Genomic DNA, 14,453 nt, shown 5'->3' with positions numbered 1-14,453 from the left:
TTTTTATAATAGTTATTTTAAAATTCATATTCATCATAATTTTTAATTGATTAATAAGGTAAAAAATTAAATTAAAAATTAAAAATATGTTGTTAATATGTATAAATTCGTAAAAAAAAAATATAAAGCATTTACATTAAAATAAAATAAAAACATGGCTTTTTAAAATATATTGTACATTTTTTTTATTTATATATTTTATAAATTTTTTCTTTCATTAATCATTATAGATGACGTCTTACTTACATTTCTGTTAATTACTATATGGAATTTTAAGATGAAGAAATTACTTGAACAATTAAATAACTAAATAAATAAAGTATGATTTAAAGTTTAAAAAAACTAAAGTTGCAAATACTAAATTATGAAGATTAAAACCCATATTTTATTATTAATTTAGTTATTCGTCCAATTTTTATAGTATAAATAATTTTCTTAAAGAAAAATGGATCTGAAAATAAAACCGAAAGAAAATTCTTTGGTCCTTTTTTCCCCTAAACAACGATAGTATGAATGCATGAGTAGAAGTGTAGAACTAGAAAATTTTCCTTGGTGATAACAATTTTATGCATTCTCTTCTGCTTTTCACTTGTTGGTTTATGAGATATGGCACCTGCAGGTATATTGAGCAAGTTGTGGAGCTTTATTTCTTTCCTTCCATTCTTCTTCTTGCTCTTTATCCTTGGCATCATAAAAGGTTCATTTTCCTTTTCTTCTTTCTTTGTGTATCCTTCTTTTATTCTTAGTTAGACCAAGCCACATGAAAAATATATAATAATGAATCATATTCAGACTTAACAGAATCTGTCTGTTAACATATAATTTGATAATTAAAATTACTTGGTTACATTCATGACAAGGTGGTGGTTTCTTTCTGGCAGGTGCACTGATAGGTCCAATTGCATTTTCCATTATTGTCATTGGAAATTCTGCTGTTATCATTGGACTTTGGAGTGCACATTTTGTTTGGACATACTACTGTGTGGCAAGGTTGTATTTTCTTTCCAAATTGCAACATTTATGTTCTTCTATTGATCTTTCTCTTCAATTTCTTTTCACCCTTTTGAAAACTTTGGCCTTTGACAATAGAACAAATAGGTTCGGACTGGTTTTCAAGCTTGTGGTGCTCATGTGTTTGCCAATTCCTCTGTTACTTTGGCCAATAGTGGGTATTGTTGGAAGCCTTTTAGGTGGAATTGGATATGGGTTTTTTGCTCCTCTTCTTGCAACTTTTCAGGCTGTAGGGAAGGGAGAGAATGTTAACCAGAAATTTCACCACTGCTTCATTGTAAGTGTGAATTTCTGCTTATGTAATGTATCTTTCTATTCCCCTTTTGGTCATCTGACTTTGCTTGTGGAAGTATCTTTCAATTCTAATCCTTTTCATGATCGAGGTAGTGATTGTATAAAACCTTCTGCTAAGAGAATTATTGGTATATCTTACTTCAGTAAATGTAATTATTGGGATATTTTATGTGCATATATGAGGCATATAAATAAGTTCTCTAACCTTCTTGAGCTAATTTTTTTCATCAGACTCTCTCATTGACTTAAACTCATGGTCAGTTCAGTTTTTCTCTTAATTTTAGGGAACAGAATTAAATTCAAAATACACGCTCAAAGTTGTTTAGTTTGAGAAATGGTTTTCTATACTCTATTTTTATGAATGATTATAAAAATGTTACTTTATTTTCACTTTGTTTAATTTATTATTTTCTCTAAAACAATGAAAATAAGATGACATTTTTTATAATTATTTGTGAAACATGAATAAAGTTAAAACCAAAATTGATTTTTTAGATCAAACAGGCTGTAAAATTTTCACCTCCACGGACAATTTTAAGAGAACACCAACTCATTCATATGTTATTTTATTTTTTTATATTAGTTAATATTTGTTTTGGAAGAAGCATTGAAAATTGTCACCCTGTATTTTTCTTCAGTTTCAAAAACAATTATTCTATGTAGTTTCTTAAGAGCTTCTGGACTTGAGCAGAATGCAGGAAGCTTTAATGCCCACTTAACTCTGATATCAGGATGGTTGTCGGTCAACAATTGAAAGAAGCTACACAGTGGTTCAAGATGTCACAGACTTCTGCTTTCACTCCTATTTTTCATACATGGATGAACTAAGAGAAAACTTACCCCATCATGAAAAGCCGTTAGATATCCAGTAAGTTATCTCCTCCAATTATATGTTTGATATGAAACAAGAGGCTTGTTGAGAAAAAATTTAGACAAATTCAATTGTTTTCTTGCTAGACTGTCATTATTGCCATGTTGCTTGTTGGTGATCATGGTTGGCGTGCCATTGGATATGGCTTTAATCACATGTATTGCTATATGGAAGAGTCCATACATGCTGTTCATAGGGTGGAAAAGGCTATTAGAAGATTTGATTGGAAGAAAGGGACCATTCTTAGAAACTGAATGTGTCCCATTTGCTGGCCTTGCCATCATTCTCTGGCCTTTGGCTGTTGTAGTGGCTGTATTAGCAGCAACCATTTTCAGCCTTTTTCTTGCCCTATATAGTGGAGTAGTTGTCCATCAGGTCAGTACTCAGAAGGAGCATGATGTTCTAATTTCTCTAACCATTTATGCAAGTTTGAAGAGATTTCATTGAGTGAAGATTTTGTTTACTTTTAGGAAGACTCAGTGAAGATGGGGTTTGCCTACATTGTGTCTGTGGTTTCACTTTTTGATGAATATGTAAATGATTTACTCTACTTGAGAGAGGGATCCTGCTTTCCCAGGTGCCATCAATTTTTCTTTAAATTAGTGGCATAGCTCTTGTTGAAGTGCATTGGACAGCAATCAGTGATCACTGATTCTGATGAGTTCTTGTGACAGTCAGGCCGATATACCGTAGAAACAAGAGTCATACTATTGAGAGGAAAAACCTTGGAGGAGGTGATAATGATTTGAGAAATTGGAGGGATGGTTCACAAAATTCGAAACATGCCATACAACAATCCAGAAGTCTGAAATGGAGAATTCAGCAATATAGACCTGTGCAGGTGATTTATGATAACATAACACAAACATAAAAAAGCTGTTTCCATGAATTTTTCAAACTTGAAAACAATTTTTTCTTTTGCAGGTATGGGACTGGCTGTTCAAGTCATGTGAGGTGAATGGCAGGATACTCCTCCGCGATGGTCTTGTAAGTGTTGGGGAAGTTGAGGAATGCATTTTGAAAGGCAATTGCAAAAAGTTAAGCATCAAATTACCGGCTTGGTCTTTGCTGCAATGTCTTCTAACTTCTGCAAAATCCAATTCAGATGGATTGGTGATCTGTAATGCTCTTATTCACACCTCCATTACAATGCAAAATATAAACATATTCATGCTTCCACATATGCTTTTGCAGCCGATGACGTAGTGTTGACGAGGATGAATGGACCAAAGGATGGAGTGTTTGAGTGGTTTATTGGACCTCTACTGATTATAAAAGAGCAGCTAAAGAACCTTGAGTTGGAGGAAACTGAAGAGACTTGCCTGAAAGAACTAGTCATGAAATGCAAAAATGAATTGCCAGAGGAGTGGGATAGCACTGGATTCCCATCTGATGATACTGTCAGGAGAGCGCAATTGCAAGCCATAATTAGAAGGTACATTAATTTTGTAGAAAATGTTAGTGTACCTTTACTACCTTACTTAAAAAGTATTTTTTTTTTCATTTTGTATTCTAATCTTTTTCAACAATACAACATATGTGAATGTGGTTGCTCAAATTGGCTGTGTGAGAGCAATTCTTGTGAGTACAGTAACTATATTATAGACACAACCAATCAAAAGCTCTAAATAATGTTAAAATAACTTCACCTCCGGTTTGAACAGACTTTATCATTACTTTAATGCATCCTAAGCTTTTGCTTGCTTGTGTCTACAGGCACTCTCTTAAGCATTACTCTATGTATGAACCCTTCTCTATAAATGGATTAACAAAAGGGAAGGAAAATGGGCAAGACTCATCCTTCAAATTTTAGGTAGTTTCATAATCAACTAGTTCATTGTGGAAAGCATCAGTATGAACAACTGATGTTGTTACCATCGTGAATCAAGATAATCATAATAGCAAGGGGAAAATGCACTTATTTCTTTTAGTGTCTACTTAAATGATACTGACTCTAACGCCTTCTATTTCTAATAGACCAGGCCATGAACTAGATCAGAATTATTCTCAACGAGTCCATAAGATGTGATCCCATTTTTTTCATTAGGTCCGGGTAGAGACCAAAGGTCTTGAGTAACCGATCCGGCAAAACGACTTAAAAGTTTTTCAAAAATCACTCACCTTTCCTGAGATGACATCAAAGATACCCCTTTAAATTTCTGGTATACCTCTCCATCTACATCACTCAAATACCTACCCATCTCCCCACAATCACAAAAAACTCACAGTGACAAGAGAAATGAGTGCAATTTTATCTAATATAAACTTAAGTCCTTTGTCAAATTGTATATGCAACATATCCTTGAACTCTTGTGGTATATCAGTTTATGGCACACCTTGTGCTTTAAACTTGTTTTTAATAAAATTGACATTTTGCCTTTTAAAAAAAATGTCCTTTGTCAATGTGATATGGAAAGGTAACTTTGCATTTCATTTCTTTCAGGCTGCAGGGGATTGTTGCTTCCATGTCCCGAATGCCAACTTTTCGAAGAAGATTCAGGAATTTAATCAAGGTTTTGTACATAGAAGCATTGCAGGCTGGTGCTTCAGCTAGCCATATTGGAGGCACTCTAATTCCCAAGCACAGGGAGAAGGGCTCAATTCAAAGCAAAGACAATGTTGATGAACTTGATGAACCCAGCAATGAATGTTGAACACATCACATATATATGAAGATGGATATATAAGTATGTCACACTTGAAGGCCAAAGCTTCTTGTAAATTGAGAAGGATTCATAATCTTTCTTCTTTTTTGTTAATTTACTTTCCTTTTTAAGCCGTTTATCTATATTCTCTTCATAAAGAAAGAAGTGCACAAATCATCGAAAGGCAAAGCTACATGCCATTCCTTGTTTAATATATATACATGTATGCACAAGAAATAAATTAAAAAAAATCAACAAAATATCTGCTACTGTTCTTGATACATCTCCTCCTTTCTCTTCGTACATATTTAATGTTGTAGAAGCAAATAATACAATAAGAGGGCTTGAATTGTGTTTTTAGAAATTTTTCGTTAACCAAGAATATAGATTAAAGATTTTCTAAAGAAAGCTTTATCTGATGATGGTTTTCTTATCAAATTAAAAATAAATGTCAACACTTTGTCAGTTAAAAACAAAAAAATGCAGTAAAGAATAACACATAAGGATTTATACTGATTCGTCTCTATCATCGAGATTACGTCTAGTTCTTGGTAACTCCTATAAAGTTTTCACTATCTTATCAAAAGTTATAAGTATTTTTCACTGTCACTTTTGCTCTTAAAAAGATAAGCTCTATCCCATGTTTGATTTTAACCTAGTATTCTTTATCCTATCAAGTCACTGTTGACTCTAAACAAATTAACAAGATTTATTGGAAGTTTGCACAATGACTAATATGTGATCATCTTGTAGACGAATATATCACTTAGCACTTTAGCCTTTTCTCTCAAGGTTTATAAAGTGTTTTGAGAGCTTAGTATCTATACAGAGATTTACAGAAAGCCTTACAAGAAAGAATGGAAGAATATGTTCGCGTAAGTTCTTCGTATCTTGTATCTTCAAAGTTTCTTCTATTTACAACCTTCATTTTTAAATATACATTGTCTCTTAATGAATGGATTTTTCACTTTGTTCCTTCGTCTAAAATCTTGAGACAGTTGGAGCATTTAATGCTTGCGTTAAATGCGCGTTCCTTCTTCATGCAGAGTTCATGCTGATAGGTTGGTGTGTCTTATACTTCAGTAGGAAAGTCACTTCTTCCATTAGAGCAGGTCTGCAGTAGCAGAGCATGCCTTTTGATGAAGATGAACACTTTCAGATTGTGGACTTCATTTATTCTTCATAAGATTCGACAGATCCTAGGAAAAAAATTTTCTGCAACAAAAAATCTCAGACACAGTATTAAATGAAGGTCTTAAATGCACTACTTAATACTATGTTAGATAATTTTATATGGATGTATCATTTGAAAACTCAAACACAAAAATACAGACCATGATCTGATAGCACATCAGACACAACTTTTATCACTTGTATTTATTTGTATCTAATTAAAAAAGTTGTGATGACAGATTAAGTATCTTGTTTTGATTTGTATTCATTGTTATTCTCCAAAACATTTTTAAGAAGTAGCAATTAATTAAGTAACTAAAGAAAAAAGCATACTGAGTGTCAACAAATTTTTAGAAGAGATAAAAATAATTTTCAACCATAGATATATAAAGAACAATCACAAACTTTTCCTTTTTGCAAGGGAAATAAACTAAATTGCTTCAAGAAATACATTTCATACCTCAAGGTGAGAAAAGTATGAACATCTATTATAATGAGTTGAATGTTTTGTGGGAAGATCTTGAGATTCTTGCGTTTTTGCCAAATTGTACATGTGGTGCTATTGATTGCATCAAGAAACAAAGGGAGACAAAATATGTGATATGTTTCTTGAAAGGATGGAATGATCAATTCAATAATGTGAAAACTCAATGTTAGAGCCTTTGCCACATATGAGAAAGGTTTTTTCATTATTTTTGCAACAAGAAAGGTAGATTGGAGGTAGCTTGTTGGGAGAATCTCCAAAAATCCTAATGAGTGATACCATTGGTTACCAAGGAAAAGGAAATAGACATGCCAACTGAGGGAAATGGAGAAGGATAGGCTACAATACAACTACAAAGATTTTCTCTTTTGTTGAAAAACAAGGCATATGATTAAGACCCGTTATTTTAAGCATGGACTCCCACCAGACTTTAAATTCAAATACAAAAATGCCACTGCAAATAATGTCAGTATTGATTCCTATAGTGATGATCAAGAAGTTGTTTCTGAGAAGGAACAAACAAAGATGAACATTAATCTTGTGATCTGCCAACTATTGGTAGTTTTACTCAGAAAGAGTGAGAAATCAGGTAAAGAGAATAGCAAAGTCAATCATGTTACAACTTCTGCCATCAATCATGATGTAACTCAAACTCAACCATTCACAGGTAATCCTGCCTCTAGGTTGTCAAATTCAATAAAATGAAGATTGAGCATGCTAGAGCCATCAACCATCTTTGTTATCCCGGAGATCTTCACTGAGGATGATTGAGCATGCTAGAGCCATCAACAATCTGTCTTAGATCAAGATTATATTTTCATTTTTGCTTTCAATAAAATGTCAATTTCACATCCTGTAATCACATTGTATCTTTTGATTTTACCCTATGGCATCATCGACTAGACCATCCATCACAAAGTGTTATTGAATACATTGCTAGTCAACTTCCTTATGTTAATAATTCATCGATTAAAATTTGTGATTGTTTCCATTTGGCAAAACAACATAGACTACCTTTCAATCTTAGTCATATTAATTTTTTTTGCTCCTTTTGATCTAATCCACAGACATTTGGGGCCTCTTGCAACCTCATCTGTCCATGGTCATCTTTATTTCTTAACTATTATAGATGACTTTACAAGACATACTTGGCTATTCCTAATGATGTTGAATGCTGAAACAAGGCAGTTGGTGATGAATTTTGTTTACTTGGTGGACACTCAGTTTGGGCATAGAACCAAGATTGTCAAGTTCAGTAGCGTCACAAAATTCTATTAGGACTTCCTTTGTGGACTTTGGCCCAAGGTCCAAACCAACCATATGGAGAGTATATACCAGAAGGAATAAAATGGAGATATAGAATATGTGATGAGGTGGCAGTGAGTGAGAGAGGCAAGGTTTGGGTGAAGGGAATTTTGTTATAAGTGGGGCCTAAGGTGAGGAGTGAGGAGAAGAGGGATCTGATGTTAGTTATGGCAGACTGCTTAGGCCTTTGAAGGAGCATAGCTCTTGGGTAGAATGAACCTAGTGTTTTTTTTTGCATTTATCCTTTTGCATTCAAATACAAATTCCAATTTCTCACTCATACAGATATTGTTATTTGTTGATTGCTTGCTCTTTGTGCTGGTTACCTAACAAACTGGTTCGACCTACTCACAACGAATGCCACAGTCTAAGATGGAGGCTAAGGTCACATCTTTGGAGGGTGAGATCACTAGTCTCCATAATGTCTCGGTCACAATACAGTCTCGAGCGAAAGAGAACCATGAGAAGCTCCTCACCATGCTCAAACAACATCTTACTCTGCACAACACCAAGGATTTGGGAAATAAGCGTTTGTATGTTGACCCAGTAGATGAGTTCCAACTATTGGTAAAGAAGGTCGAATTACCCATGTTCATGTTGTAATTTTAATGTTTATTTCAAAAGAATTTTTTTAGATTTAATTGAATAATATTATAAATTATTTATAACTCTCAATTTATTTGTCTTAGGTTTTCTTTATATTGGTTTAATCTTCATTTAACTTATTCAAATTCTTGGTTAATGATTTAACATTAAAATGATAGTCAAGTGCAATTTTGATAACTAACATAATTTGTTTTCAAACGTCGGAGATTTTGATAGCTAACATAATTTGTTTTCGAACGTTGGAAATTTTGTTTACTAACAATATTTTCTTTGACCATTAAAAACAATTAATTGATAATATTTTTCAAATGTGATTTCACTGTATATTTTTTTAACAGACAATATTGTTAACTAAAAATGTTTGTTTCTTATGTGTGTGTATCTATATATATTCTTCAATGCTGGGAAAAAAGTGAGTGAGGAAATTTTTTTGATTAAGTGATATTGTTGTTCCTCCTTTTTGCTTCTATTAATCTCTCGCCCTCTTTATTCCTAAGTTGTTTATCTGTGCGAGTTCTGTAACCTTAGTTCCGCTAAGATGTTCCTGTTGTATCCTGGAGGTTTAGGTGGGACACCATGGATAAACCTTTTAGGTTAGTGACTGCCACACCTCAAGAAGTTCTATCGCATTCATGACTTTTGATTTCAACAACAACAATCTAAAAGGTTTATATCATGGCTAAAGCCACAAAACCTGTCAACAATGCCGACACTTCCAACCCCACACCACCAACTGCAACCTTTCCCAAGCCCCTGCCTGGCGTCTCAAAAATTGAGGTCTTCGCTTGCCAAAACTTTCTTCGTTGGCAGGAACGCGTTCATACCTTGCTAGACATGCATGCAATTGTCTTCACTCTTTCCACTCCCAAACATGATGTTGTTGCTGATGCCAGTCAACTTCAACAATGGGTTTAGGCCAATAAGGTATGTTGTCACACTTTGTTAAATGCCTTATCTAATGGTCTTTTTGATGTCTACTGCTCTTATAGGGAATCCAAAGAGATATGGGACTCGCTCATACTCAAATATATTGACGAAGACATTGTCAAAAAAAGATTCATCATCACCAACTACTATCGTCGGACCATGAATGATGAAAAAGACATCAAGGTACAAATCAACGAATACCACAAGCTGTTGGAAAACCTGAAGACTAAAAACATCTCTCTGCCTGACCTGCTCACTTCTAAACTCTTGATTAAGAAGTTGTCGGAGTCTTAGAAGGACTACAAACAACAGTTAAAGAATAGGCACAAACAGATGTCATTGCCAGACCTTATCACCCATATTATCATTGAAGATACAAATAGGAAGAAAAGTGTTGTAGCAAGAACCAAAGCAATGTCTGCCAAGGCAAACACAGTACAAGACAAACTCTTTCATAAGAGGTATGTCAACAAAACTAATCACAATAACAAGAATAAGTACAAATATAATAACCCGCGTGTTGCTCCTTCTAATCCCATCCCACATGCTTCTGCTTCTAATCCTTCTTTCAAGAAAAATGGAGCTTGTTTTGTTTGTGGAAAGCCATGACATTTTGCTCCTCAGTGCAGGTACAGAGTTGTGAGAAATGACAATCCTCCTAAGGCTAACTTGGATGAAGGAGATGACATTATTGATGCGGTCATTTCTCAAGTGAATGTTGTCACCAATGTGAACAAATGGGTGGTAGACTCCGGGGCTACCAGACACATTTGTGCTAATAAGAGTATGTTTACCTCCCATATTGTTGTGGGGGATGGAGAAGAACAAGTTTATCTTGGTGATTCATGTGACACATTCTATCCCAATATACATATTTATATACATGAAAATATGGAATTACATAAAATGATTTTATTCAATAAGCATAAAGGACCTAATGTGGGTAAAAGGTTCACATTTGCGTTAATCACCAAATTAAAAACTTATCGATTAAGGGTATGAAAACATTTCTGGCTCAAAACAAGGTCGTTCAAGTTTACAAAAGAACTCAAGTTAAGTAGAAGAATAAAATAAAGTAAAATGACATGTTTGGAACATCATGCAATTAAAACAGAAACCTATGCTCCAATGTCACATCCCATCAGAGCATTGTGTCTCAACGTCTTCCAGCACATGGTTACTTAAAGCAATTCACCAAGTCAGTTGCTCCCACGAACACACGGTTTGAGATCATCATAGGATCCAAACACAAACAACACATGAGGAGTGAGTTATCATATTCCTAAACAAGTAGATATAAACAAAGACACACACACACACACATACAGTATAAGTATAACAAGTTCAACTTAACACAATTCACATTATTTTACCACTCATTGCGTAACATCTGTCCCAAGGGATTTAATCAGAATCATATTCCACGCCTTCACATTAATAATATGTTCAGAACAACAAATATCAAGTACAACACAACGTCTCACACTCACACAATTCATTCCCCACCATCACGTAGCAAGTCACAATGATCATTACACAGACGTTATGCAACAAATACACTAAGACTCAATCCTATATGCAATGTGGTATCATGTTAGTGAAAAACCTCATTGGGCACCAGAAGTACATGACAAGACAGACCACACACTGGTAAGTCAGATCACTCTCACTAGGTAAAATCATAGGGAGATCAGTTAGGGTCATATTATTTTGTGAGAATGTTCCAATCATGTACGATCGACACAGACTTAAAAGAACACTCAAATCGGATGTATTTACCCCCAAGGCTTAGACTCTGAAGAGTCCATCAAGGCCTCTCCCTCCTGATTTAGGTCTAACCCAGAAAATATTTTAACACATAGACTCTACCTATGAACTACACAAAACACATGATTCTTCAATTTTTCTCAAAATAATTTTAACTTGTCGCACCTCAAAATGATTAAACTTGTCGGGTTCCCAAAGTGGATCACATCACAATACTCATCGTGCATTAACTCGTCACCCTTAAAGGATCTTACAGTTGTGTGATTATACGGTTCATAGCTCACAACTCAATGCACACATGTCAATACATGTGTGATCTCATAATTTAACACATATTCAACTTATCACATATACCCAATTTCAATCACGATGTTATAATCCCAAAGTAACATGTTATCACACCTCATGAATCATGTACACATCACACAATATTAATATATACATGGCACACACACAGACTTTACCTATGAACCATGCAATACACACAACTACTCAAAGTGATTCAAGTTGTTGCGTCTCAAAGTGATTCAACTCGTTAGGCATACAGTGGATTCCATCACAATTCTTGACGCCCTTAAAGGGGCTTATAGTTGTGTGATTGTATAATTCATAGCTCACAACTTAATGTCATCACTTTACACTTCACAATAACATGCATAATCACATTGAGGAACGTATTAATCCCACACTTATTCACAACACATGTCTCATCACACCTTCTCACTAACACATAATCACTTCTCATACATCATATATACATACATACATATATATATATATATGTGTGTGTGTGTGTGTGTCATACAATAGCAGTCTTTCAACATTTAAGACATATAATCATCCACTTATTCATTCAGTTAAAAGCATAGAACATGTGATCACATCTCGAGGAACAACACCCCTCAATCAATTTCAAGAAAACATGCAAGAATCAAGAATTCCCCAATTTCTAGGTTTCTAACATTCAAAGCCAAACACTCAATTAAACCATCCAATTTGCATCAGGGCATTAATTGAACCATCAAACATGAGCAATTTGTAGTTATCATTGTACAAGCAAAATTAAAACATAAAACACCCCAAAGTTAACCCTAATTTGATCCTCTAAGAATCCTTACACACGTTCACTCTAACCCCAATTGTGATAAACTCATCCCTTACCTCTAAGCAGGCTCACGTGTGTAGTCCAACAATGATTGCGGTGTCTTTAGAAGTTCCATAAGATTCCTAAAACTTTTCCTTTGGTTGTTCTGCTAGAGTTTCCAAGCGTTAAAGAAAACGAGAAGGGATTGAAGCCTCAATTTTACTATCTTCGTGCGAGGGGTATTTCTCTCTCTGCAAACATTATTTAGTGAATCCCAACAGTGATAATAGGATAAAATGAGTTTCAAAGGTGGTGTCCAAATTACAGGAGGATCCAATGGTTAACAGGTTTGGGATTGTAGTTATACTATGATAGGTTTAGGTATATGCAGGAAAAAAAGAGGGTTTGGAGAGAGGAAGAAGGAATAATGAATTTGGGAGGAAGAGAGCAAAAAAATATATTGTAAATGTAAAAACTGACCTAATATGTCTCTATTTATAGCTAGATACTCTGAGCCTATTATTTACTCTATTCTTTTTATTTTACTATTTTATAAATATGAACTCTATTTTACTATTTCATTAAATAACCAATTAAAACATCCATTTATTTTCTAAAACATTATTTTACTCTATTTATTTTATAATACTATGAAACCCTTATTTTAATTGACAAAAACTCTATTATCTCATTTATTTAATTTCTAAAAACTTTATTATTTTTTAAATAAAACTCTTTTTATTTATTTTACGAAAAATAAGGTGTTACAATTCGAGAACTACTCCAGTTCAAGGAAAGTGAAAAGTTCTTCTCAAGCTTACATATGGGAAAACACTAGCTTTGAATGATGTGCTACGTGTTTCCTCTATCAAAGTTAACCTTGTTTTTTCAGCATTGTTAGGAAAGGTTGGGGTAAAGATATTTTTTGGGTCTAAGAAGATAGTTATGACTAAGAATAATGTATTTATGGGGAAGGGTTATTATGATCAGGGCCTCTTTGTACTCAATGTTTCTGAAGTGATTAATGAGAATGCATCTTCTTCTACTTACTTGATTGATTCTTATGATATATGGCATGCTAGATTAGGACATGTTAATCCAACATATGTTATGAAATTGCAACGACCAGGTTTAATTAATATGCATGATAAACAAAGTAAGAAATGTGAAATATGTGTTGAATCAAAATTAACTAAGAAATCATGTCCTTCTGTACAATGTTAAACTGAACTATTAGGCTTAATTCATTTTGATCTTGCTAATTTAAAACAAACTAGGACAAGAAGAGATAAGAGTAATTTTGTAACCTTTATAGATGATTATTCTAGATATACTAAAGTTTATCTAATTAGACTCAAAGATGAAGCATTTGATATGTTTTTATCTTATAAAGCCGAAGTTAAAAATCAATTGAATACAAAAATCAAAAGGCTAAGATCTGGTAGGGGTGGCGAGTACACTTTGTTTAATGACTTTCATGAAAAGGAAGGTGTAATTCATGAAGTAACCCCACCTTATTCACCTGAGTCAAATGGAGTTGCTAAAAAATAAAACCCTTAAAGAAATGATGAATACTTTACTTGTTAGTTCCTCTGCTCCTAACAACCTTTGGGAAGAAGCCCTTTTGATTGTTTGTTTTTTATAAAATAGAATTCCACATAAGAAAACAAGTTTGAGCCCTTATGAGTTATGGAAAGCATATAAACCAAACCTGAAATATATGAGAATGTGGGGGTGCCTAGCCAAAATGGTGTTACCCGATCCAAAGAAAAGAAAAATAGGATCTAAGACTTCTGATTTCTTGTTTATTGGTTATGTTGAACATAGTGCTACTTATAGGTTTCTAGTTCTTAAGAGTGATATGATTGAGTGCGACACCATTATGGAGACTAAGAATGCTGAATTCTTTGAGGACGTTTTCCCTTTGAGGTTTAGTGCTAGTTCCAGTATCATTTCTAGTCTTGAACAACTAGTTGAAACCTATAGTGAACCTATAAGCGAGGATTTGAGGTGAAGTAAAAGACATAGGACAGATAAATCTTTTGGAGATGAATTTATACATATCCCTTAAGTTTTTCATAAGCTATTAGCTCTTCAAATGCAAACCTTTGGGAGCAAGCCATTAGGATTGAAATTGATTGTATTAAAAAGAATAATACATGGACTTTAGTACATCAACCTGAAGGTGCAAATCCTATTAAATGTAAATGGATCTTTAAGAGGAAGTTTAACCTTGATGAATCTATAGATAAGTACAAGACAAGGTTGGTTGCTAAAGGGTTTACT

The 14,453-nt window shown here is 33.9% G+C and overlaps 1 protein-coding gene across 2 annotated transcripts; it reads left to right on the top strand.

Moving 5' to 3' along the window:
* Window positions 1-437: 437 nt before the first annotated feature.
* On the top strand, window positions 438-5,102 carry LOC114403336 (uncharacterized membrane protein At3g27390). 2 transcript variants are annotated; one of them, XM_028366237.1, is made up of 10 exons: window positions 440-697; window positions 882-990; window positions 1,090-1,288; window positions 2,037-2,173; window positions 2,263-2,551; window positions 2,647-2,753; window positions 2,855-3,017; window positions 3,101-3,296; window positions 3,371-3,611; window positions 4,620-5,102. In XM_028366237.1, the coding sequence occupies exons 1-10, from the start codon at window positions 607-609 to the stop codon at window positions 4,828-4,830; spliced, it is 1,743 nt and encodes a 580-aa protein (XP_028222038.1). In that variant the 5' UTR covers window positions 440-606; the 3' UTR covers window positions 4,831-5,102. The 2 variants fall into 2 exon arrangements, with proteins under 2 accessions (XP_028222037.1, XP_028222038.1); XM_028366236.1 differs by having other exon boundaries at window positions 438-697; window positions 882-1,288.
* Window positions 5,103-14,453: the final 9,351 nt, after the last annotated feature.

This window comes from Glycine soja, chromosome 20, assembly GCF_004193775.1.
Source record: "Glycine soja cultivar W05 chromosome 20, ASM419377v2, whole genome shotgun sequence".
NCBI classification, from domain to species: Eukaryota; Viridiplantae; Streptophyta; class Magnoliopsida; order Fabales; family Fabaceae; genus Glycine; species Glycine soja.
This window is presented reverse-complemented; position numbering and strand designations above follow the sequence as displayed.